Here is a 26,631-nt window from a genome sequence, read left to right as displayed (position 1 = left end):
TTCGATATACATCAAAGACAGTTGATATACATTATAAACATGATATATTAAGTTGTCGATATTATAATATGTGAAAAAAATAAGTAACACAAAATTAAATTATCTATAATTATCATAACTCACATTAATGGCTTTTAATATTATGACTGGCGTTATAGAAAATAATTTATTGTGCTTGACTTGTGAATATATCATTAAAATTTGTATTATGTAGTTCCTCGACCAAGTGAAAGAAGGTAAAATTTTATTTTATTAATTTATGTGTTGCTCAATTAATTTAAAGACCATGACTAATAATAAACGAAAAACAAATATCAACTATTAGATTTGGTACCTAATGAATGCATCAGATTAAATCTAAACTTTATAAAATGGTCCTGACTCATCCATTAGGATTCTACACTTTTTCAAATCATTGGCAGCATTAGTAACTAAAGTTAGGATAAAGTAGAAGCTAGTTTTTCAACTAACCTTTTTACTAAGTTCTTCCACCTGATACGACTTCTTGACGAATTATGTATAAAATTATTATATACAAGCTTTTATATGTATATTGATTTATATGATAATATAAATAGTTGTGCTTGAAATTTATTTTTGCAAAAGAAATCATAAAATTTTGAAAAAGCTAAGCCTTTGTTGATGGAATCTTTGATGAAAAATGATTTCTAATCAAATAAAGCTCCGTAGATTCTTTCATAAAAGATAATTCTGTTGTTCTAATTACTTTTGTCAAAATAACTTTTTAGATTTTTTTTTTGTGAAAAAAAAAACTCTATGATTTTAGTGAATTTTACGGTAGGTACAACATCAACCAATACAATTATACTCTATAACCACATCATGTCAAATAGAAAATAGTCCGCTTTCAAGAATATCCTTTAAGATAATTAACTAACAGCATCTGATCTAACTCAACAATCTTACTTGTTAGCTTAGTTTATTACTATTAGCTTTAAAAGTAAATCTAAACATACAATTAATTATATATCTGTTATTGTACTTTACTATTTTAGGTTTACTCCATTTAATTTCAAAACGACTCATGTTAGCAATTTTTTTTTAACTATATATTTAATATTTTAAAAAAATGACAAGCTAGTGCGGTTTCTTTTTCTTTTTTTCTTTTTCGAACATTGATGAGCACAAAATTAAATAAATAAGATGCTTAAGAAATGATAAATAATAATATTTAAATAAATATTCTTACAATTAGAACTATTAAATATTTTTCTCAAAAGGCATACAAAAGTCATTATGAATTAAAAATAATGATAAGTGAGTATGAGTGCTTGAAACATTAAATAAAAATCATACTTAGCGAGTTAGAGAACCCAATACTCTTACAACACATAACTCGTGTTTTAAAAATAAATAATATATAGATTTGATGAATTTTGTGCATGTTAAAATCAAAACCTTTAAAAAGATCGTATCTAACGAAAACAATACCTAACAAAGCAACAATATTAATTAAACTAAATATTTATATTCAATCAATTAATATATGTTAAATATCTGTCATATATACTTTTAACATTTAATTATGATTAAATATTAATATGATTTTTTTTGTTTATTCATTGTTAAATTAGTTATTTACTTAGGAAGAAATATATCATTTAAATAAGTATTTACTATTTATCCTTAACTATTCATTTACAAAAAAAAAAAAATTAATAATATTCTTATGATGAATAGTCACTTTTACCTTTTTTCTTATTTTAGTTTAAAATATGATCTTTTTTCAATATCAAACTACTTAAAGAAAAGTAATAATTGTTTACTTTGAGTATAAGTTTCAGAATTAAAAATAAATTTAGTAATTATTTTTATCTCACTTTCTTAATTTCTCTCTTCAATAATAATGGTTAGATTATGGCGAATGAGATTGATCAAATCAGGAAATAGCTGCATTGAAAAGTAAAAATCGTTCGTTGCTTGTGAAAATGAAAAAGTAGGAAGTAACTCTCAATGCAGAGTTAGAAGGCAAAGGAAAAATAATTTAGAAGCTTAAGCAGAAGCTTGAGGAACGAGATGACACTATATGTTTTTATAGTGATGTATATGAAGCAATGGAAAAAAAAACTAGCGGTTTAAAGCAAAAACTTGAGGACGTCACTCAGTGAAAAAGAAAGGCGGATTTGCTTTCTACTTTGAAGCATAAATTAGTGACAATGTGGATCAAAGAATTGCAAAGTGAAGTCTCAAAACTGAAGAATAAATTAAAGATTTAGGGTAACAACATTTATGAAAGGGTTATAAATGAGAACGAACAAATTGATTGATCTTCTGATGTGAACGCACATTAATATGCGTGCATGTTCTATTTTTAATTCTGAAGGAGTTTTTCCTAAGTGAACATTTCGACTGAACAAAAGTATTGATCAGAATTGTCATTGCAATTGTTATTTTCTTAAGCGAGCATTTTATTGAACTAATCGTTGAATAGAAATGTAACTGCATATTTCTTAAAGGTCTAAACTTAAAAAAGTAAGATGAGTTTTTGTTTACATCTTTAGAATTTGTTTTTAACATACGTTTGTCCATCATCTTCTTAAAATGTTGTGAATTTTTTTTTCGAAAACGTGTTTGCTTATACTTTTTTCCTCCTCCTTCATCTGAAGGAATGTTTTCAAGAAATAAATTTATAGTAGAAAAAATCTTTATTTATACATAATCTATGTTGCTTCAATAATTACATCTTCTTGAAATGTTGTGAATTTTTTTTTTTCGAAAATGTGTTTGCTTATACTTTTTTCCTCCTTATTCATCTCAAGGAATGTTTTCAAGAAATAAATTTATAGTAGAAAAAATCTTTCTTTATACATAATCTATGTTGCTTCAATAATTATTATAAATATTTTCTCACGCCTTTAAAACGTGCAAATTCAATTTTCTTATATATTTCACAATTATAAAAGCTTAGCCTAGTACACTAAAGTTTTCGTCATGTTAATATATTTAAACATACAAATAATCCTATCTATTGAGTTAAGGTCTATATATGTGAATTTTCAAATAAAAAAATTACAACAAACTAAGCTACTGTTTGACAATAGATTTTGAGAATATTAGACTTTGAAAATTTCTCTTTAAATATTTTTTTTTTTGCTATAAAATTTAATCTTCAAATATTTGCAAGTTTTTAAAGTTGTCGAAGATCAACTTTAGAGGTTTTAGAATTTCTCCTAACAAAATTTTAAATTCTTTACCATATAAAAAGCATGTCTAAAAATAACTCCAAATCTTAAAATTATACTTCAAAAACTCAAAAATTTAAATTTCAAAATCTATGATTATAAGAGTTGAATATAGTTATTTATTCTTTTCGTTTCATTATTAAAAATAATTCTTAAATAGAGGAAAGTACCCTTGAGTAGCATGACTTAGCTAACATGCATCTTGATGCAATTAGGTCCTTCTTTTATCACGTCATCACACATAGAAAAAACTTAATTTTTTTTACCATTCACCTTTTTTTTTTTGGAGGTACCGAAAAGATTGGAGAAAATCAAAATCTTTGATGAAAAGTCTTTTGAAATCTTGTCGACATCATCTTATCGTAGCTTCAACTTTCGTTGTCAGCATTATTGAAATAAAAAAACTTCAAAAATAATAAAAAATAATCAAATACAATGAATTTTTTATTATTTCTATGAGAAATTAAAATATTCTTTTGCAATTCTTCTCGTTTTTATATCTTTTCTCTATGTTCTCGATGCCACTCTGTTAATTCTGTAAATATTGAAGAATACTAATGATAATGTATAAGGAAGGATAAATTTCAAAAGAAATGAAGTTAGAAGAAAAAAAATGAGAATAAGAGTAATGACTTCTCAACACAATATGGGTGATAGCGCGCATCTTTCTTCACTATGGAAATTTTAAATTTTATGGTGTTTATTCTATAATAGTTTTATTTTTAAAGAATGAAAGACACTCTAAAACTACGTACCTCATAAAATAAAAGTTCGATGTCATCAAGGAGAACAAAAAAAACAAAAAGTGTTAATTAAAACACTTTTATAGTTGTAGATCTATTAATGAAAAATTGCAATAAAAAATATTTAAAATTATCTACATATAATGAGTGTCGATTATACTTATAACTGATGTGTTTATTATGTTTGGCATCACATGCTCAGTTTTATATTCTGACAGACATCAAAGAAAGTTGATATACATTATGAACCTGATATAATAAGTTGTTGATGTTATAATATATGAAAAAGTAAAGCGTGACCCAAAATTAAATTATCTATAATCATCATAACTTACATTAGTGGCTTTTCATATTTTGACTGACATTATAGAAAAGAGTTGTTTTATGCTTAAATGATGAATATATCATTAAAAATTAGTGTTATGGAATCATTGGGTCAAATGAAAGAATGTAAAATTTAATTTTATTAATTTATGTGTTGCTTAGTTGATTAAAAGCCCATAACTAATAATAAAAGAAAAGTAAATCTCAACTATTAGATCAAGTACTTGATGAACGCACCAGATTAAATCTAAACTTTATAAAATGGTCCTAACTCATTTATTAGGGTTCTACACTTGTTCAAATCATTGACGGCGTTGGTAACAGAAGTTAGAATAAGGAAGTAGAAACTAATTTTTCAACTAACTCTTCTGCTAAGTTCTTACTTCAGGTACGATTTCTATGACGAATTTTGTATAAGATTATTATGTACAAGTTTTTATATGTATGTTGATTTATGTGACAGTACAAATATCTCTATTAATATATCTAAACCTAAAAATAATCTTATCTATTGGGTTTAAGGTCTATTAATGTGGATCTTTAAATAAAAAATTACAACAAACTAAGTTAGTGTTTGACAATTAATTTTGAGAGTAGACTTTGAAAATTTATCTTCAAATATTTTTTTAGCTGTAAAATTTATTTAGAGTTTAAAAATTTAATCTTTAAATATTTTAAAATTTTCAACATTGTCGAAGATCAATTTTAGAGATTTACTTTGTTTTCTTAAAAAAAAAAAAACTCAATTAAGGAAAGAGAATAAGATTTGATTGTAGATTTTTTTATTAGATTTTAAAAATTTATCTTTAAATGTTTTTTTGATCATAATTTTGAATTAGGTTTTAAAAGTTTATCTTCAAATATTTATTTGACCATAACTTTAAATCAATTGTTGAAGATTTATCTTCATGGTACCAGCCATAGATTTGAATCAGATTTTATAAATATGTCTTCAAATAGCTTTGACCATAAATTTTGAATTTTTTTTTATAAATTTGTCTTCATTTTTTTCAATGTCCCCAAAAATCATCAGCTTTTGAGACTTCGATCACAAAATTTTCATATTTTTAAAAGTAGAATATATGTCCAAATCATAATTTCAAATTTAAAAATTATAACTTCAAAAACTTAATTTTTCAAGTTCAAAATTTACATTCGAATAAGAACTCAAGTAGCACGTCTTGACTAACATGCACGTCCATGTACAATAGGCCCTTTGTTTCAGCACTACCGGCACATTTTACGCCCCCTCCCCGGTAATTTTTTTTAGAACAAATGTACTTTCCAAAAGCTATTATACTCCCTCTATTTCTAAATAAGTGTTGCTTTTAGTTTCGACATACCAGTCAAGAAACTTTTGTTCCTAAAAAATAAAAATTATTAGTTTATCCTTATTAATTATTTTGAAGAAAATAGTTTCTTGATTATATAAAATTCTCGATATTTTAAAAAAGATAAATTAGAAGAACATTATTAATATCCCTTTGATTATCCAGAATGCCACTAATTTAGACACATAATAAAAAATATTAAAATATCACTTAATTAGAAACAGTGAGTATATAATATTTTTAAAAAATTAATACTACATCCGTAAAAATAGAAAAATAATAATAGGCACTATGTCCGAAATGAGTATTAATTATTAAATAAAAAAACGTTACAAAATATTTAATTATGCTAAATATCATTTATTTAGAAAAAAAAAATCACTTATTCTAGAATAAGGGAGTATGAAATTCAAAAGACAAATTAACACTACATCCGTATCAGTAAAAAAATAAAATCATAATAAGTAACGTATTTGAAATAAGTATTGAATAGAAAACAAAAATAAGTCGTTGATTATCTAAAGAACCATTTATTTAGAAGAAAAAAATACCACTTATTTAGAAAGAAATTAATATACAACTAAAGAAATATTTACTGTTACATCAATAAAAATAGAAAAATATTAATTTCTTCCTTTATAAATAAGTGTTCGGCTTGGTCGCACAAAATTGGAAGTAATTTTATCAAATTTATCTCTTCTAAAAATATACTATATTACAAAGAGTCAAAGATTCTTGAAAACTTAAATATACATTTATTTAAGAATAAAATTACAATCCAAACACTGAAATTAAGGTAGTAATAATAAAGCATAATAAATTCTTGATTATGTAGGAAAACAGTTTAAACAACACTTATTTAGAAACAATTAATCAATATAGAATAAAAAAAAATTAAATACTAGTACGTAAGTACATCAGTAAAAATAGAAAAGGTGTAATAAATCTGAAATAAGTATATATTAAAGAAGTAGGAAAAAAAGTACTCAGTTTTGTTCACGCCATTGTGAAGTCGAAGCCAAAGCTTACTTTCTCGATTTCAACTCCCAAATAACCCAGCATATACACAATAATAGGACGAAACAATTTTATCTATTGGGTTAAGGTCTATAAATATGGATCTTTAAATATAAATTTACAATTTACAACAAACTAAGATAGTGTTTGACAATTGATTTTGAGAGTAGACTTTGAAAATTCATCTTCAAATCTTTTTTTAGCTGTAAAATTTATTCAGATTTTAAAAATTTGATCTTCAAATATTTTCAAGTTTTTAACATTGTCGAAGATCAACTTTAGAGGTTTACTTTGTTTTCTTAAAAAAAAATTCTCAATTAAGGACAGAGAATAAGATTTGATTATAGATCTTTTATTAGATTTTTAAAATTTATCGTTAAATATTTTTTTGGTCATAATTTTGAATTAGATTTAAAAGTTTATCTTCAAATATTTGTTTGACCATAACTTTAAATCATTTTTTGAAGATTTATCTTCAAGTATCACCCATAGATTTGAATCAGATTTTATAAATCTGTCTTTAAATAGCTTTGACCATAGATTTTGAAAAGGATTTTATAAATTTGCCTTCATTTTTTTTTTCAAAGTCCCCCAAAATCATCAACTTTTGAGGCTTTGGTCACGAAATTTTCATGGTTTTTAAAGCAGAATATATGTCCAGATCATGATTTCAAATTTTAAAATTATAACTTAAAATAACTCAAATTTTCAAGTTCAAATTCTATATTCGATTAGGAATTTAAGTAGCTCGTCTTGTCTAACATGCACATCCACGTACAATTAGGCCCTTTGTTTTAGCACTACCGGCACATTTTAACCTCCCTCCCCCCTCCCCCCGCGAGCCTGGTAATCTTTTTTAAAACAAAATGTACTTTTTAGAAGCTATTACACTCTCTCTATTTCTAAATAAGTGTTGTTTTTAGTTTCGACATACCTTTCAAGAAACTTTGTTCCTAAAGAATTAAAAATATATTTTTATTAATTTGTCCTTGTTAAATATTTTGAAGAAAATATAATTCTTTAGCTTCTTGATTATATAAAATTCTCGTTATTTAAAAGAATTTTTTTTAAAAATTATTAGTATCCCTTGATTATCCAGAATGTCACTAATTTAGATACATAATAACAAAATATTAAAATATCACTTAATTTGAAATAGGGAGTATGTAATTAAAAGAAAAATTAATACTACATCCGTAAAAATAGAAAAACAATAATAGGTACTATGTCTGAAATGAGTATTAAGTATTCAATAAAAAATACAATAAATATTTAATTATATTGAATATCACTTATTTAGAAAAAAAAAAAACAATTAAAAATCACTTATAGAATAAAGGAGTGTGGAAGTAAAAAAAAAAAAAATCAATACTATATCCTTATGAGTAAAAATACAACAATCGTAACAAGTAACGTATTTGAAATAAGTATTAAATAGAAAAAGAATAATAAGTCATTGATTATCTAAAGAATCACTTATCTGGAAAAAAAAATCATCACTTATTTAGGAAGAAATGACCACACAAGCAAAAATAAATAAAATACTATTGCATCTATAAAATAGAAAAATAATAATCCCTTCATTTATAAATATGTGTTTGACTTGGTCACACAAAATTAAAAGTAATTTTATCAAATTTATCCTAGTTTTATCTGTTCTAAAAACATACTCCATTTATTTTATTTTACTCATCCCAATTTGACATTATATATTGATTAAGAAAAAAATTAATAACATGACAATTTTATCATAATACCCCTATTAAATGATATTTATATTTTAATTTGGAGAAACATAATAAATATTAAGGATAAAAAAGAAAAAGAAAATATTTTATCTTGATTAATAAAAAATTATAAGTAAAATGAGAAATTAAATTAAAAAATCTGGGATGAGTAGAAAAGGCGAAGGAAGTATTAAAAAGATTATGAATAAATTCTTGATTATGTAGAAAATAAGTTTTAAACAACACTTATTTAAAAACAAAGAATAAATATAGTAGAAGTAAAAAAAACTTTAATACTAGTACACCTCAGTAAAAATAGAAAAGGTGTAATAAATCCGAAATAATTAAAGAAGTAGGGAAAAGTATTGTATTTTGTTGACGCCATTGTGAAGCTTACTTTCTCGATTTCAACTCCCAAATAACCCAACACACATACACAACAATAATACGAAGAAGAAGAAACAGTACAAGATCATCGTCGACACCCACCCCCCACCCACCTTACCCTTCCCCACTACCCAATCTATCACCAACCCATCTCCCCTTTTCCCAAATTAAATCGACCCATTTACTCAAATTTCCAAACTTTTTGACCCAGATTCACACTACTCCTTCTGTGTTGTGTTATGCTTGATGATTGCTGGTTCTGTTTTTGGGTTTAATGCAGAGGGGTGAATGACTGAATTCAATGGACGTAAATTCTGCGTGTGTGTAGCATGCACTGGTTGAGTTACGTGGGGTTTGAGCTGTAACGGCAGCTGGATTTTCATTGTAATTCAAACAGGTTGTTCGGAATTACGGATATAATTGATAGAGAGGAAATGCCGAATCAAGTTGTGAAAGTCAAGAGAGATAAAATTGCGGCATGCATTACATGCCCTCTTTGTCATAAGCTATTCAGAGACGCTACGACTATTTCCGAATGTCTTCATACATGTGAGTATAATTTTGATATGCAATGGGTTTTTCATTTTTGGTCAATGTGAGATATTTGAATTTTGAATTTTCGATCTGGGTTTGTTTTGTTTACTGTAATTTAGCTGGATTAATCTTTGATACGGTCACAACATGGTGTTCTCTATGTGCTTAGAGGTTTTAGGTAGTTTAAAAAGTTTAGAGAATTGCGTATACAGTGCCTGTTTGTCTGCTGCGCGCAGTATTCGAACGATTATAGGTTGTTTCGAACAGTACATTTGGTCAATATTCTTGGTTTATGATCAACTAAATGGAACTAGTTACATGTTTGATTGATTTAACTTAAATGGGTTTTGCGTATTTACACAGTGGTAATGAATTAAATGATCAACAGTTTCTGATTTTATATGGAAGTTTTCTGTTCAAGTAGATAAAAGCCTGATGCTTGTTCACCATGTATAATTGAGCTGTATAACTATTCATTTGGAAAATTCAAATGAAATATATGTGTCATTTATGCAATCATTTCTAGAAAATTATTATTTTTTGTGATTGTATAGCGAGGAGCATGCGTTGTTTTCCCTAAATAGTGTATATTATCGTATTAATCTTTGATAGTGTACCATCAGATGGGTGTTTCCATTCTGCTATGCGTATACAATTATATGAGTCTTTCAAACAGTACATTTGGTCAATATCTTGGTTTTATGATCAACTAAATGGAACTAGTCAGCTGTTTGATTGATTTCATTTAAATGAGTTTCGCTTATTTACTCAATGGTAATGAATTAGATGATCAACAGTTGCCAATTTTATGGAAATTTTCTGTTCAAGATAAATGCTTGATGCTTGGTTGAACATATATAATTGAGCTGCAATAATATGTGGTCAAGTGGCACATGACTTATTTTCATGCAATATCTCTTGCAATCATTTCTAGAAAATTATTTTCTTTGTGATCATACAGTAAGGAGCATGCTTTGATTTCCCAGTGTATATTATCGCATTAATTATCACGTTTTGATGAATGAATTAAAATTTATTACATTCTTCTGGTTTGGGCTGTACTGACACTAGCTTCTGTTGTTTCAAGAAAAGATGATCTTTTTTTTTTGTGCTAATATTGTTTCTGAAATTCACCCAGTTTGCAGGAAATGCATCCATAAGAAGCTCTCTGATGAAGAAACGGAATGCTGTCCAATATGCAAGATTGACTTGGGTTGTATCCCATTAGAGAAATTGAGGTCATATATTTTTAGTCTCACTCCTTTTCACTTTTTTTTTGTTAATCCTAACATGCAAAAATGGGCTTAATTGTCAGTTGACATATTGATGTAGATAGTTCTAGTTTTGCTTTTGCATTTTGTTCAACCACATGGAACCTCTAGTAAATATGACACTTTGGCCATGTTTTGCTGTCCCTCTGAAGTTTGATGTGCAACAAAAAGTTAGAGGTGTATTGTGTGAAAGATATCAGGTAGCAACTTCAGGTGTGAAAGATTTTACCGTTTTCCTTAGGCTAGGCTCACAGAGATGCTTCATTAGATAGCATGAGTTTTGCTGATTCTGGGTGTGCATACATGCATTTTAGCGCATAGTATTTGCTTGGTTGCTATATGATGTTCTTTTGAACCTTAGTCTTTGTAAATAACTCGAAGAAAAAGAAGGTGTTAAGAGACCCTTTTGGCCCAACCCTAGATATTCCAAGATACTTTTCCAAACCTGCTCCAGTCAAGAGATGGATAAATAGATGATCCCATTGTTACTAATGGGACACGTTCAAAGTGACTGATGTATCTTTTTTTTTTCTGTTGGTTAACTCTGCCATACCTCACTTGGTGGGAATATACTGGGTATGTTGTTGTAACTCCGCCATACCCCATCTAAATCTTTCTTTTTTTTTTCTTTTCATTTCAGGCCAGATCATACTCTGCAAGATATAAGAGCAAAGATATTCCCTTACAAGAGGCAAAAGGTGCAGGCACCTGAAGCTGTGCCTTCAATAACGCAGGCACCTGAACCTGTGCCTTCAGTTACCCCTCCAATCAGGAGAAAAGAGAGATCACTATCATCACTAGTGGTCAGTACTCCAAGAGTATCAACACAGACTGGAACAACAGGAAGAAGATCAAAATCAGTGGCAAGAAAATTATTACGAGGCTCCACATTTTCTGTTGAGAAACCTGTCAAGAAAGATGAAAGTTCCGCAGAAGATCAGCTGCATAGCGCTAGTTCACCTGAGACTTTGAACAAGTTTACTCAGAACATTAAGCAGGTAAAGTAATATTCTTGGTGGTGTGGTGCCTCATGTAAGGCTTCGTTGAAATCTTTTCCGTGGTTGATGTCAAGCGTATATAGGTGGATATTCTTGTTACACTTAATCATGCTTCTTTTGCAGAATTCTTCTAGTGTTGAGCTATTTGGCCAACCCACTCCCGATAATGAAACAGAGAATGGCATGGACCAGTGGAAAAGTAAAGTTGATTTGTGGAAGCCTTTGAACTGTTTGGTGGAAGTAGCGAATCGGAGCAAGTCTGCGAAGTTTACTTCCCAAGGTTCTACTGTCATATCAGAACATCCTCAGTCCATTGACAATGAGGCTCATGTCCGTAAACCTAAAGCAAAAAGACATGGACAAGAAATCAATGTCCACGATGACAATAATAACAATGAACCTGCTCATTTGGGGACAGACAAACCTAAAAAGATGCGGAGAAATAGCCAAAAGAAGGCGACATCAGATGGAGGATTTATTATTTCACCACAAACTGTGTTGGACGCAATCACTACCAAATGTGAAAGAAGGAATAATCCAATTTGGTTCTCATTAATGGCCTCCGAAGATAAGTAAGAATCTGCCTTATCTTGTAAATATCTTTTCTGTGAAAGAAATTATATTTTAAATGTTTCTGCTCCAATTATCTTTTGCAGGGAGGGAGATGCACCCTTGCCCCAAATTTCTGCAAGTTACTTGAGAATAAAGTAAGTTCATTTGTGATTTCGTTCCAGTCTTGTAGTGAAACAATTTGTCTTGTGATGCTGCTTCTTTCTAGGCTTAGCATTCTTAGTTATGCTCTAATTATCCGAATGAATTGCACAAAGAATGTCTATCGCTGCAGGAGTTAGGTACTTAAAGCCTTGATATCTGTTGCACTAACTATGTGGTAAGAGGGTGGAGGAGGGGGTCACATACCATTTCTTCTTTTCGAATATTGAACGAAGACACTACTGGTCTCTTTTGGTTGTAACTATGAGATCAACTACTTCTTCTAGTCCCAAGAAAGGAAGAAGAACTAATGATGCTAACTGTACGTAGTCTTGTTCCAAGAGTGTGGATACTAGATTTATATTGGTGAAGCTTTAAAACTGAGCATATTTATCTGCCATGAAGACCAAGTTAGCATTTGACTTAATCCATTAGATTTGAGCATTTAACAAGCTGATCTACACACACTTCTTTTTGGAGTGATAGGCGTGCATCAGGTGGGGTCAAATTGCGGGTATACCAGAAAGACTAGGAAAGAAAGATAAAACCTAGATTAAAGTTACAAGTACTTTTGATTGAAATTGACACTAAAGCTAGATTTTGGACTAACAAGTTCCGATAATAAGTGGTGTCATGATCCATTTTTATCTGTTCTCTTGTGATGAGTTAGGATTCAAATTGTCTAAAGCAGTAAAATCTTGTATCATATTTAGGGTCCTGGAATCTTATACCTTCATAAACCAGTATACATTTAGTTGTAAGTAATATTCATACAAGTCTTCCCAGCTTTCTGTTTCCTTTGATCTTCGTCTCTGATAATTGATTATTGTCTAGTTATGCTTATTGTGGTCTTTTACCACTTCCATTTGATGTCCTCTCCAACGCATCTTCATTTACTATTGGTTGGTTGACCTCTTTCCTGTAGCATGATATTATTTGAGAGAATATTTCACATCCGGTCAAGGATAGTACTCTCCAACATGTTAGACAGCTTCGTCTTTTCCATTGATTGATCATGTTTGTCTATTTGAAGTTAACTTGTATTATCTTTACCTTATTTGAAGGATTTGGACATCTTGTTGTCATCATATAGTTAACACTACACACCAGGCTATATATAGCTAAACCTGCTTTTAGAACTGATTGAACCAGTTGAATGATCAACTGGAAATTAGACCCCTGGTCTTCTTAAAATCTATGGTTCTGTGAGTTGGAAATCAGACCCCCTCGGAAACAGGTTTAGTCAGAGAGAATCTAATATAGTTTGAACTAAGACGACGATCGCACTTGGATGAGTTATTTATATATGCTACAATTCCATGCATGATGCAAATTACCCCGTCATCATATAGCGGAAGGGCATAATATCCAACTTTAACTAGGAGAACTGTTAACTGCCACAAGGCACAAACCTAATGAAGCAACTTGATGAGGACCTGGGGTGGGGGTAGGGGGTCCATTTTAGTACCTTGCCTGATGGATTCTTGCCCGAGTTGTTCACATTTGGACTACTAACCCATTCGATCATTAAGAGCAATTTGTTGTTCAGTTGAAGCGTCATACAAATGCAGATATTGAGATCGATAGGCATTCATAGAAGATTAGGAGAAGGTACAAGAAGCACGTATAGATGATAAAGTGGGAGAAAGTAGCCAGAGATGATTTTTGTTATGTATGTAGACCTTCAAATGCACTAGTAAATAAGTACATTAATTATTGAATGTGTTAAAAGGAGATGAAGCAGGCCTAGAATTACATGGAGATAGTTGTGGCCTACAATCTCTCAAATTTCATGCTGACTTTGAGAAGAATAGAAAAGAAAGAAAGCAGATGATATATAGGTGATACCAATTAGTTGTGATTATGGCATAGTTGCCTTGATACGCTTACATCAGGCTTCTGTAAGAACCTCTAGTGTATGAGAATCCTCACTTCATTTGTGTATTAGGTTGAAATGGACCCAAATGGTGGACTTTATGTTGAAGATTCATATAATAGACCTCAACTAGCTTGGAATTCTTATTCAGTCCGATACTTCACTCCTAAAACCATTATTATAATCAGGTGTCCTTATGTTGCCAATTGGATTTCTTTTTAGAGATATGTAGAGGATGTAAGCTTTGGAGTCGAAGCAAAAGATGTGGAAGACAGCTAAAATCTGAAGAAATTAGTACTTTATAGAAACAACTGTTTTTTTTGAACCATTAAGAAGCTCGTCTATCCTGTCAGCGTGTTCTGTAATAATGCGACTAGTTAAGACAAATTCCTGTAGTTCAACTTACAAAATTTGCTTGAGTGCAAGGTAAAAGAGATATAGTTATAAACTACAATGGTTCTTCTTGGTAGAATTGATAAAGGTAAGACCGAGCGACTCATCTAACACCATTAACTCCTCCTCTTTGTTCTGTTAGGGATAAGCTGAGATGGCATTTCTCTGTTTCTGGGGCTCCTTGGAAGACCTTGTAGATTAATATCTGTATACTGCATACTGTTTTGCCAATATTTTTATCCATTGAGCTTTTAGCTTTGGCGATCCTTTTTTCCCCTTCACTTGTTATATAGGAACTAAAGTATTGCCCTATATGAAATACCTCACATATAATTCCTTACTTCCACTTTCTCACCAATGTTTTCATGTATTGGTAGTCTTCTAACATATCATTGGCTCGGTTTTTGAATTTGCTAATATTGAATGGGGTGTGATACTAATAATCCACCTTTTATTTCTTCTGGCATTATGAGTACCACCATCGATCCGTTCTGACTTTCCCCCAATTGATTGGTCCTTGTTGAGATTGAGAGGGGATATATGAAGGGTCAAGGGAAAAGTAGAAAAACTAATAAACCAGAAAAATATAGATTATTTTGTGAAAGAATCTTTTCTCCTATAAACAGCGGCGCTCTAAAATTAAGATTAACTTGTCCGCTTATAGAAGGATACAGCCACTAGGTTAGCATTGTGTGACTTGTTTGCACATTTTGTTTATTGGATTGATGATGGTATTCATGTTCTATTTCCTTTCTGTTGCAGGAATGGCAGTGTTCCTGTTTCTTACATCCAAAAGTATCTGATGAGGAAGTTAGATCTTACGAGCGAAGATGAGGTAATTTGTTGCTCTTTGACTGTCATTTAGCACTTAAAGAATGTTGTCAACATTTATGCACTAAAGAATCCAACATTGTTGTCAAAGTTCTAGTTAAATATGGAGGGGGTTGATTCTTTTTGTAATTCGTTGTCCTGCTGGGTGTGATACTGATCTAGTTGGTTTTGGTCCTTCGGGGATTAGGAAGTATTAAGAGAATTGGTTCAACTGAGGAACTTCTTGGAAATGGAAGGTGCACAAATTGTTTCAGTGCTGAAGCCCCACTCTTAAGATGAATTAAATCACCTTGCATCATGCTTGGTTACATAAACCTCGAGCAGTTCAATTGTTTTGGTAACATAAACCTTGGATAAGATGTCTTAAGTGATGTCCGAAGGGAATATGTGTGCATCCACGAGTAAGTTATTTTTATATTTACCTTTTATTTTCTTTTGAATTCAGAAGCAAAAAAGCTGTAAAGAAGTTTAAAGTTGGCACAACCATAGCATTTTGTGTTCCACCATACATTGCGAAAATAGTAATCCGTGTTAGCTGTAATATTGGAAGAAGTAGCTGTTTCAAGCAATTTATACAAAAATATTTAGACAAACCGAAGCTGGGCTATATCAAGTCGTTGGTGAGGTTGTTCTAGAAAAGAGCTGGACAGTTATAAATAGTTTTGGTTCTAGGGTCTATCAGTGAGTGGGTTTTTCTCAAGGTTATTGTGTTTCATCACAAGTGAAGACAAAGTCAAGCAGGTGAGTTTCAGGGTGTTGGGTTTTTATGATGAGTTTTAGCATTTGCAGTTACCATTTTGTATCTTCTCATGCATTACTGATTCTACATTTTTTCCACGATCCGTGACTCAAGAAGTGGGTGTTATTTTGTGAAGCGTCTGGAAGTGACAACTGTGACTGATACCATTCGTCTTTCTTAGAAGTAAACCAACTTCTTAACCCTGTATTTATCGAAGGAGGGAAAGAGAGATTGTTGCATCTAAGGGTGAGGCCTACTTGTCAACGAAGGCAAAACACTAGGTGATTTCTTCCCATCTGCCTAAGCCTTAGTGGGCAGAATTACCCGGTACCTGTGCTGGTGGGAGGTAGCAGGTGCTGGGTGGAATCATCCGAACAAAGGAAGCAAGAAAGAAGAGAGACTGTTATCGTTGAGTAAATTCCAATTTAGAAAGCACATCATGATGGTTCCAGTTCTATGCTCCTGCTGACTGTTTATGTTGTTTTGTAGGTTGAAATTAGATGTATGGGCCAGTTGATAGATACTACTTTACAAGTGAACACTTTGCTAGATATGTGGCTTGAAACTACTACATCAGAAAGAATAACAGTTACAACTGGTTCATCAGCAAAGGATTTTGTGATGGTGCTGGTTTACGCTCGTAAGGTTCCGGGTCAAGCAAAATGAAATGGACCTACTTCACGTTTCTCCTGTGTTGTATGATTGTACACTACCCTGTACTATCATAAGGGATGAATTTTGAGAAAATTTACACCTTTTCTCAATTCATGGTAGTATGTATTAAAGTAAAACTATTGGATTGGTTTTCTCAGTTTGTCTGCCCTTGTTGTATGGGGCTTTTCTGTTGCATGGGAAGAATAGCTAGAAAGTGCAACTATTTATCTCAAGTGAAATCCTCACATTACCTTTTTTGGCTCTATATGTTAATTTATGGTGTTCGGGTACAAGAATCTGTATACATGCAACACAAACTTCAACTCTAGTTCAAGTCTAAGACAGGAACACTTATGAAGTTACCTAACACCTTCAATACTAGATTATGAATAACCTATCTAAGAAGTGTGTTAATTTTCTGAAAAGAGATCAAATAGAATTTTAAGGCCACTTCATGGAGTGTCCTTAAGAAATAATTTTTCTCATTGTACCCGAGGTTATGGAATCTTTCTCTCAGGATAAAATGGCCTTCAATCTGAACAATAGCGGTACCTCAAATTGATGGATTCAACGAACTCACTCAACAGTTTGTTTGATCACACATAATGTTTTTGAAGACAAGAAGAGAGTTTGTATTTCAAAAAATTCGTATCTAAACCTGTGGATGACCGCAGGTTTATATAGCCTTCATATGCCTCTTATGAAAAGTGGCAATGGTTCACTTAAAAGGTGTGACCTTTCCGGAAAAATCATTTCTGTTTGTCCAAAGATTGCATCTTTTCCGAATAGGCAAACCATTTTATGAGGCAGCGTTATTTCGTTGAAGGATTGCATCCATCTGAAGCATCAGTTTGAAACAGTGCATCATTTTGAAACATCAGTTCGAAACGCTGCATGCATGCATATAACTGGAGGATCAGAACACAGAAAAATTTATTGCGTTTTTATTTTCCCTTTGGATTAAATTTTGTCCAAAAAGATAAATCTCATTGATTATTTTCCAAAGTCGAAGCCGAGCGATGATGACAGCGCGAGACATCTTTTATTTCTTGCCTCACTTTCCAAGTGGAATAAATGTTTCTTAATATAAACACTTGAAAGTCACATTCTCCCACCAATGTGGGAGAAATAGTAGATTTTTCATTTTAGAGTACACTTTCCATTTTAGTGTTTTCTTCTTTATTTTTCCTTCCACTTGGGTTCCTCCATTTTCCATTCACACATTTCATATACTTTGAACCCAACACTATATACTATACTTTTGAACCTGTAGTTTTTCATATTTCTTCTTCTAGTCTCAAATAGTGTCATGATGGCTGATTGTGTAGTTATTTTTTACATATTTCTGTTCATTCATCTAGTTTTAGGGTGTGTTGAGAAAATGTTTTCATGGAAAATAAGTTGGTTTCTTACGAATTTTCTCATGTTTGGTTGGTGAGTGAAAAATATTTTTCAAATTTTTTTTTCTAGTGTTTGTTAGGTGAATGAAAAATATTTTTCGGAGTATATCTTTTAGCATTTGGCTAGACAGTAAAAAAATTACATTTTAGGAAAATATTTTCTGACCTGAGATCAACCCCACCGACTGATCCAAGACCAGACTCCGACACCCAAATCATGATTCGATTCCAACACCCAATTTGAGACCCGCCCCAGACTCCAAATTCGATAATCGAACCGGACAGTCGAGCCAAGACGCGATCTCGACACCCAAGAATCCACCTCGAGACTCGACCTTGACACCAAACTCGAAAATTGACCTCGACACCCAACTTGGGCCCTTACCCTAACACTCGACTCGAGACCCAACCCTGACTCCCGACTCTCGACCCGACCACGACTCTCGACTCGAGACCTGACCCAACTCCCGCCCCTAAACTTGATCCCAACACCCAACTCGAGACCCGACCTCAACTATCAACTCAAAATTTTTCCCTGATTCTCGACTCAAGACCCGAGACCCAAACCTGACACCTGACTCCCGAATCGAGACCTGACCTAAGCTCCCGCCCTGACTCCAAACCTTGGCACCCAGCCCAAGACCTAACCTCGACTCCTGAATTGAGACCCAATTCCGACTCTAGACTCGAGACCCGACCCCAACACTCGTCCCTAACTCCCGATCCGAGACCCGGTCTAGACTCCCAACTTGAGACCCAACCCGAGTTTTGACACGAGACCCTTCCCTGACTCCCGACTCGAGATCTGACCCTGACTCTCGACCCAATTTTCGTCCTCGAAATTCGACTCGAGACCCGACCCTGACTTTTGACTCGAGACTAAACCCCGACTCGAGGCCCGACCCTGACTTCCAACCCGGGAATAGACCGTGGCCCTGACCTTGACTCTTGACTCAAGATCGGACGCCAACTCCCGACTCGATGCCCGACCCTAACTTCTCACCCGAGACCCAACCCGAGACTCAACATAGACTCTTGACTTGAGACCCGACTCCGACTCTCGACTCGACACCCTACCCCAACTTCTGGCCTTAGCACCCAACCTCGAGATACGACCCCGACACCTGGCCCTGACTCCCAATCTGAGATACAACCCTGACTTCTAATCCGAGACCCGACCCTGACTCCTGACTCAGGACTCGACCCTGATATCCTATCCGACACCCAATTCTGAACCCGACCTTGACATTCGACCTACGACCCTACTGGAACTCTCGTCTCGAGACTCGACTCCAACTCTTAACCCAGATTCTCAAGTCGAGAATCGGGAGTTGGATCCCATGTTAGTGTCAGAAATTGGTACCTGAGACTTGGGTTAGGGCGGAAAGTTGAGGGTGAGGTTGAATTTTTTTTTCTGAAAAAGGTCTTCCTTACTTTTTAAAGGGAAGTCATTTTACTTAAATTTGAGAAAAATAAGTTGATTTGAAAAACATTTAAGCCAACCAAACATAAGAAATTAAAAAATATTTTCCTTCTTACCAAATACACTCTTTAGTTTTGACTTGTCTTAACATATAGTACTATATACTGTACAACCAACAGTAGCAACAAGAGGCAATGCTTTTAAATGTTCATTTTAGAGTAAATATGAATGCACCTACAAAAAGATATGAAGATACTTTTTGCATGCAGGTATGTCTCGTTAGTGTCGTTCGTTTCATCTACTATTTCTTAACATGAAATAACTAAGAATCTAGGAATGGACACCAAAGTTTATTCTAATTTTCCTAATTAGTATCCTTATTTACACTTAAAAATATAGCTACCATACGATGTTAGCATTCTTTTTTTAAAAAATTAAAAAAGGTCATATTTCAAAAATGAAATGTTATCCTTTTAAAAGACTTGTTAGATATTGTTACCACATGTATTTTATTTCCTATTTTTTTGTTCCACCTAAATTCTTGTTCGGCAATGCATGCATAATTTATATTATGAGTTTTATGTCGGAAATCAAATGGAATATCAGTGTTTTACGTTTGAAAATCAAACAGATTTCTTACATTAACAAAATAACCATAAAAAGGATATTGTGGATAGGTATTTTTTCAATTTTAATTACCGAGTTAGGTTCGAGTTTTAAGAATAGAATTGTCTTCTTAAAAAAAATGATTTGCGTCAAAGGTGAAGAATGTTTCAGCATGAACATGGGTTAATACTATCTTATCAGATTCAGCAGCAAAATCGGGATTTAAATTATGAAATTTAAAATATAAAAAAATAAATACAAAGAAGTCAAAGAGACTCAAAATCTGATATATATATATATATATATATATATATATATACGCAAAAAAATAATTTTAACTATATAAAAATAATAGTATAATTTTCGAATAGAAAAAAAAAAATAAAATTTATCTCCCACCTGACTGACTAGTTAAACTGAACTGAACTGATACAAACCCCAAAGGCCCAAAATTATAGGAATTGAAAGAATGAATATGTTGATACATACAACCTTTTCGACATGTTTGTATCCCAAGATTCAGTTTACCCAGAAATTGAAAGCAGTGAATTCATCTGTTTCTGAAAGCACAACTTTTAAAGATGTTAATTCTCAAGCGGAAAATGAGTTGAAGAAAAAGGTTAAAGAGCCTTTGAGTTGTAGTAACAAATTTTGCTTTTGTTGCAGTAGAAGAGCCTTTATGGCAGCAGCTGCTCTATTCCACCCTATTCATTCTTCATATGCTTCTGATGATAATTCAGCTCCTACTGATCCCATGGTCAAATATATTATGCTTCTTCGTTTTTACTCTTTACCATTTATCTGTTGTGTTTGACTGAGTAATGTACTGGTGGTATCCTTGTATGATTTAGACAATCCTCTTCACGTTAGCTAGCTTTTGCGGTTGTGTTAGGACAGAAGATCATATCTTTCATGATATTATAGTAAGTTCATTCCTATTTGGGCCTATGTTATATTGTCTACGCTCCAGTTGGTGGTCTGGGTATGCGATGGTGTTAGAGCGGGTTAGAGGAATATACGGGTGTGTTTCCTTAAATGGACTTAGGCAATCATCTCTTCGTTAGCTAGCTTTTGTAGCTGTGTTAGGACAAAAAAACATACTATCTTACATGATATGAGAGCAAGGTTCGTTCCTATTTGGGCCTATGTTATATTGTCTACGCTCCACTTGGTGATCTGGGTATGCGCTGGCGTTAGAGCGGGTTAGAGGAATATATGGGGGTGGTTTCCTTAAATGGACTTAGTCAATCATCTCTTTGTAAGATAGCTTTTGCAGTCGTGTTAGGACAAAAGATCATATCGTACATGATATTAGAGCAAGGTTCGTTCTTGTTTGGGTCCCATGTTATATTGTCCATGCCCCTATTGGCGGTCTGGTTATGCAGGGTGTTAGAGTGGGTTACAGTACCACATTGTTTAGGGAATGGGCTGTTTCTTTTTTCTTTTTTTATATATTAACTTGGGAAATCTCCCATTGTGAGTTAGCTTTTGGTATTAGAGTTTAGCGCAAGGGTCATTTCTTATGAGAAAAAAAGTAATTTTTTTGCTTAAACATGTCATGACATTTATATAACTATACAAACATGTCATTAATGGTAAAATGTTAAGGTTAAAGCTAAAGAGGTTTCAAATTTAGAAAAGGTACGATTTTTCTTGGAACGGACTGAAAAAGAAAGAGTATCACATAAAATGGCATTGAGGCGAACTTGATTGATTAACTTGTCCGACATAAAATAGATAATATTCCCCACACATGTAAGTAGACAGTTTGCAGAATTTAGTTATTTAAGTCGAAAATGTTGGATGCTGGTTGTTAAAGTTTTGAATATTCAAGAGCAAAAGGTCTTTCTTTGTTATTTACTCAAGTTCCCAGAAGTAATCATTTTGAGGAAGTTTTAACAGTTGAGCAAACTGCCTATATGGAAGAAGCACGATTTAAATACAAATCCAAGTTATAGCAGGAAAATGTTTTACAGGGACCGAGTATGATTAGAAGTTTCAATTAGTAATTTAGGCTGCTCTTTCCTAAGAGTTATCGGGACTGATTAGATATAATGTGCCAAACTTTGTGGTGAGCTAGATTTGTGAATATTGTACAATTGCAATTCAACAGAAATGTTGCAGATCTGGCATCAACATGCTTTATTAGTGACTTTATCAATGACTGATCTTACATGTAGGCAATGTTGAATAGGTTGCATCCTCCTAGGCCAGATTGGTATGAGGAGTTTTATGCAACAGCCATGAACACAAGTATGAAACCTTATGAAGCAGAGGTTAGCGCATTTTGTTCACTTGAGAGCTGCATAGATTGTTTTCAATTAGTAGTTGATGTAAATACATAAGATTTTCTGAACTTCAACCATTTTTCTGTAAGATTGAAGGTTACAAGTCAGAGCTTTTTTCTAATCTGAGAGGTCAGGCCAAACAAATCCTTGAAATTGGCATTGGTACAGGTCCAAATTTGAAGTATTATGCCAGTGAGGGGGGTACTTCCGTTTATGGCGTTGATCCAAACAGGAAGATGGAGAAATATGCACAAGCAGCAGCAGATGCTGCAGGCCTTCCACCTTCAAATTTCAAATTCTTACATGCGGTTCGTACCTTTAACCAAATCGACAAGTAAATACCATCATGGTGTTAAGTTATATAGCTTTTTTGGAGAATGCACTGCAAAGTTATAACGGAATTGCTTTATTGTTAAGCTACATGCTTTTATCAGCTACAGGTTAACTCGTAGGCATAAAAGACCTTCTAGGATAAAGCATTTCTTTTATTGGATTTCCCTATGATGTGTTTTTGCCAGTTCACTGATCAGTTTAATACTTCTATGTCATAGCATCAGCATAAAAATAGTATATGGTAATCGAACTGTGCTGTTTGTAACCGTTCCTTTTTTGGTATCTTTTAGACATTGCTTTTTTCTTTTCTTATTGGTTATGGATATGATCTCCATTGATTCTACTAGTATATGGTAATTAAACTATGCTGTTTGTAACCATTCCTTTTCTTTGATATCTTTTAGGCATTGCTTTTTTCTTTTCTTTTCAGTTATGGATATGTTAAAGTTTAAGTAGTCTCCATTATTTCTTACCTTTTCCCCTCTTATATGCTTTTTGTCATGTGCTATATCCTTTTTCTTTGTCTTTCCTTGATGTTCACCTTGTTCTAATCAACTCCATTTTAGGCGTTTTTATATTGTTTGTTCGAGAGCAGACTTTTCTTTGTGTATTTAACTAGCTTTAGTCATTCTTCTCTCTTCTTTTATTGCTTTGCTTACACTTTTTATCATGGCTTTTCGCTGTATGTGTTTTTGGCCGATATATGTAATGCAAATACCTCAAGAGTGTGATTGTTGTGTTTTCTTTAGCTGGTTGAGTGAAATACTGTATATGAGCAGGCACCTAGTTACTTACCTGTCATTAACAGGAGAGATATCTAATACGTAATAGGAAATTTGAGTTGAAGTTGATGATTCATGCAGGTTTCTGAGTCCTTGCCATTACGTGATGCTTCAGTTGATGTTGTCATTGGCACTCTTGTGTTATGTTCCGTCGCTGATATTAATCTGACACTGCAGGGTATGTAATCTCTTCCTGTTTTATGCTTTTATATTCTGGTTCAAATGATAGGCTACTCTTTGTCCAAGCCATATAATTATCCTGCTCACGAATTTCATCTAAATATTTCAGCAAACCTCATATCAAACACTAATCTAATTTCAGGTCATATAACCGCCAGCCTTTCTATTCGAATTCTTTTCGTGTATCTTATGTATTATCTTGTAATTTATCTCTTATCCTAGATGATATCCTTAGCTGATGAAGTTTGATGTACTTATCACATGTTTGAGTTTTCCTCCATAAGTATATAAAGCAAACAGGCTCATCGCATTGGCCCTTTACCAAACTTGCTCATTGTGCTGTAGAATGGACTCTTGTTGAACATTTAATGTGTTTCTGTTCAGAGAGCAAGAGTGGCTTCGGCATAAGACTTCAATGACCGTATCTTAAAATGTTAACCCTGCAAATGCACAATTACCAAAGATGAAGGAGAGTTGTGCACCATTTCTATTTATGCTGCAGCTTATGTATCTGCTTTAAATTCTACTAAAATCTTCTAGCTTATCTTAACTCTCAGTGACCCTCAGACTTCTTTAACTGTTAGTCTGATTATTCTGGTAGATGTTAGTCTAACATGTGTCTATGGAACCTCGACCTTCTTTTTGATAATTATCTCCATTGGTTCTTGAAGCAACCGAGCTAATAGTCCAAAATGTTGTGGTGATCATGTTGTCTTCTTTAAAAAAAAAGTGAGACTCTTAGGATGCTGATATCTGTGTGTATTTCCCTGTTGTTGGTATACTCCTTCCCTCTGGACTTCTTGCTTTCTTTTCTCTGATAGGATGATTGAAAAGGATAAAGTCCTGATATAATGCTTCATCATTTTGCTTAGAGGTCAGAAGGGTGCTCAAGCCTGGTGGCATTTACCTCTTTGTTGAACATGTGGCTGCAGCAGGTAAAGATAATAGTTACATTCGTCCTGTTAAACGTTTATGTCTCTCCAGAACGTGTTTTCTGGATCGAGTAAAAAATTGTTCCTTTTCCGACTGCAATTGGACAGATGGAACAGTTCTCAGATTCATTCAAGGACTGCTTGATCCATTGCAGCAGACGCTCGCAGATGGTTGTCATCTTATTCGGAAAACAGGAAAGGATATCACTGAAGCCGGTTTCTCAGATGTAGATATTCATCAAGCTGTATTATCAACTGCCTCGCTGATAAATCCTCATATCATTGGCATAGCTCGCAACTAGATATATCCAAGTGTTTACAATGGTGTCTTGGTATTGAAACTTCTACCCGGCATATGTCAGCTTCATAATATATTGCCCCCCGGCCGCAAGGGAACAGAAGCTATTGTAGAATTATGTAGCAGAATTTACCAGCAAAGAGACAGTTTTTATTTTTGATTTGTAGAACAACATTGGAGTGATATGAGTTTAAATATAGAGCGACATGGTCAGTGGATATTCATAAAGCCAACTCCAACTTGTTCGGGATTTGAGGTGTAGTAGTGCCTTTTAAATTTACCAGCAAAGAAATCACACTTGTTCTTGATAGTATCTTAGGTGAAAACATCAGATGTTGCATTAAAATCTATGCTTCATGCATATCACAAAATGTAAGATTTAGGGGTTCAAGTCTTTTGCAAGTACAAATTCAAGATAGTTTCCTGATATATTATCTTGAGTAAATTGAGAGATACCAATTTATTACATTTGATTCAGCAATATAAAATCATCTAACATAAGCTATTGATGCTAAATTTACCAGATATAGAACAACCAGTATATAAAGTTATACCCATTGAAGTTAGTTTCACCTAATTGTCATATCCAATGGCACAAGTTATTAGTTTCATCTTGTTCTTGAGAATTCAAGAGCAAATTCTTACCTATCTCTCATTTTAGTTCTTTTTCAGCTAAAGTTAATTAGTTTTCATCTAAAGGTATCATGAAAAAAAGCTAGATCATAATACGTTGTATGAAAGACGACTAGGTAACTATGCTAGTATTGGTACCCTGAGTCATTGTCACCAAGAAGACCAAAATTTTACTTGCTTGTATTTAGCTATGGTGATTATGTTGCTAAAGCAAGTCCTTGTGAGCTCGAGTTCTCAAAGGTTGAGAGAATTCTTCTTTTTTGTAAGCATAAATAGAAGCATTGGAATTTTAGTTGGCACAACAAACCAACCTAGATGATAAATGCACCACTATTACTATAAAGGGACATACAAATAAGAAGGGTGTGTAGCAGGTGGAAAATGAAATATGTTGCTTTTTGTTAACATGATTCAATGTTAAACAACAATATTCAACATATCTAACATCATATATCGCTTTAAATCGAAGCTGAAAACATGAGAGTTCAATCAAGAACGAAGCTTGAAGCAAACGAATTCGTAACCGACACATATTACGTACTAATAGTAAAATAATTTTTATATCGGAACTTTAAAGAAACGAGCAACGATTTAATCATCCGAGCGTAAGTATGAATAGTAGAAAAATATTAGTAGAGGTAAATAAGCTTTATTAGGAAAATACTTTAATACATTTGCTTTATACTTCAAGAAGTACAAATAGTTTGTTCATGAATATGGTCATCTTGAATGATCTTTGAACCAGTAGTTCCATGATCAAATCTGATCTGATTTTTGTAATTCTTGATTCTAATGACTCCTTGCTTTGTTTACTATCATATCAAAAGAAAAAACAAGCAATTTACTCAAAGCATTGACCTAAAATTAACCAAAACTACAAAAGACTCCAAGAAACTCCTTAACTAGACCACTTGCTAATCAAAATTAAATATCTCCCAAATTTCTCACCCGAAAAATCCAAATAAATACTCATTAGAAACCTTACAAAATTCTCTATCAAATAAAAAAATTTTGGTT

General features: G+C 32.6%; 2 protein-coding genes across 5 annotated transcripts; both read left to right on the top strand.

Moving 5' to 3' along the window:
• Window positions 1–8,678: 8,678 nt before the first annotated feature.
• LOC107875286 (E3 ubiquitin protein ligase DRIP2) lies at window positions 8,679–17,012 on the top strand. Of its 2 annotated transcripts, none has more exons than XM_016721937.2 (7): window positions 8,679–9,281; window positions 10,405–10,504; window positions 11,178–11,535; window positions 11,659–12,107; window positions 12,192–12,242; window positions 15,278–15,350; window positions 16,575–17,012. In XM_016721937.2, the coding sequence occupies exons 1-7, from the start codon at window positions 9,167–9,169 to the stop codon at window positions 16,749–16,751; spliced, it is 1,323 nt and encodes a 440-aa protein (XP_016577423.1). In that variant the 5' UTR covers window positions 8,679–9,166; the 3' UTR covers window positions 16,752–17,012. The 2 variants fall into 2 exon arrangements, with proteins under 2 accessions (XP_016577423.1, XP_047270258.1); XM_047414302.1 differs by lacking the exon at window positions 16,575–17,012 and adding an exon at window positions 15,534–16,529 and having other exon boundaries at window positions 8,694–9,281.
• Window positions 17,013–20,538: 3,526 nt separating this feature from the next.
• Window positions 20,539–25,289, top strand: LOC107875287 (thiol S-methyltransferase METTL7B). Of its 3 annotated transcripts, none has more exons than XM_016721938.2 (6): window positions 20,539–20,925; window positions 22,349–22,444; window positions 22,546–22,764; window positions 23,653–23,749; window positions 24,624–24,686; window positions 24,792–25,214. In XM_016721938.2, exons 1-6 carry the CDS (start codon window positions 20,638–20,640, stop codon window positions 24,983–24,985), a joined length of 957 nt encoding a protein of 318 aa, XP_016577424.1. In that variant the 5' UTR covers window positions 20,539–20,637; the 3' UTR covers window positions 24,986–25,214. The 3 variants fall into 3 exon arrangements, with proteins under 3 accessions (XP_016577424.1, XP_016577428.1, XP_047270257.1); XM_016721942.2 differs by having other exon boundaries at window positions 20,552–20,925; window positions 24,839–25,289; XM_047414301.1 differs by having other exon boundaries at window positions 20,553–20,787; window positions 24,792–25,289.
• The last annotated feature ends 1,342 nt before the right edge of the window (window positions 25,290–26,631 follow it).

This window comes from Capsicum annuum, chromosome 6, assembly GCF_002878395.1.
Source record: "Capsicum annuum cultivar UCD-10X-F1 chromosome 6, UCD10Xv1.1, whole genome shotgun sequence".
Taxonomy (NCBI): Eukaryota; Viridiplantae; Streptophyta; class Magnoliopsida; order Solanales; family Solanaceae; genus Capsicum; species Capsicum annuum.
The sequence above is the reverse complement of the archived record's forward strand: the minus strand, read 5'-3'. Positions and strand labels throughout refer to the sequence as shown.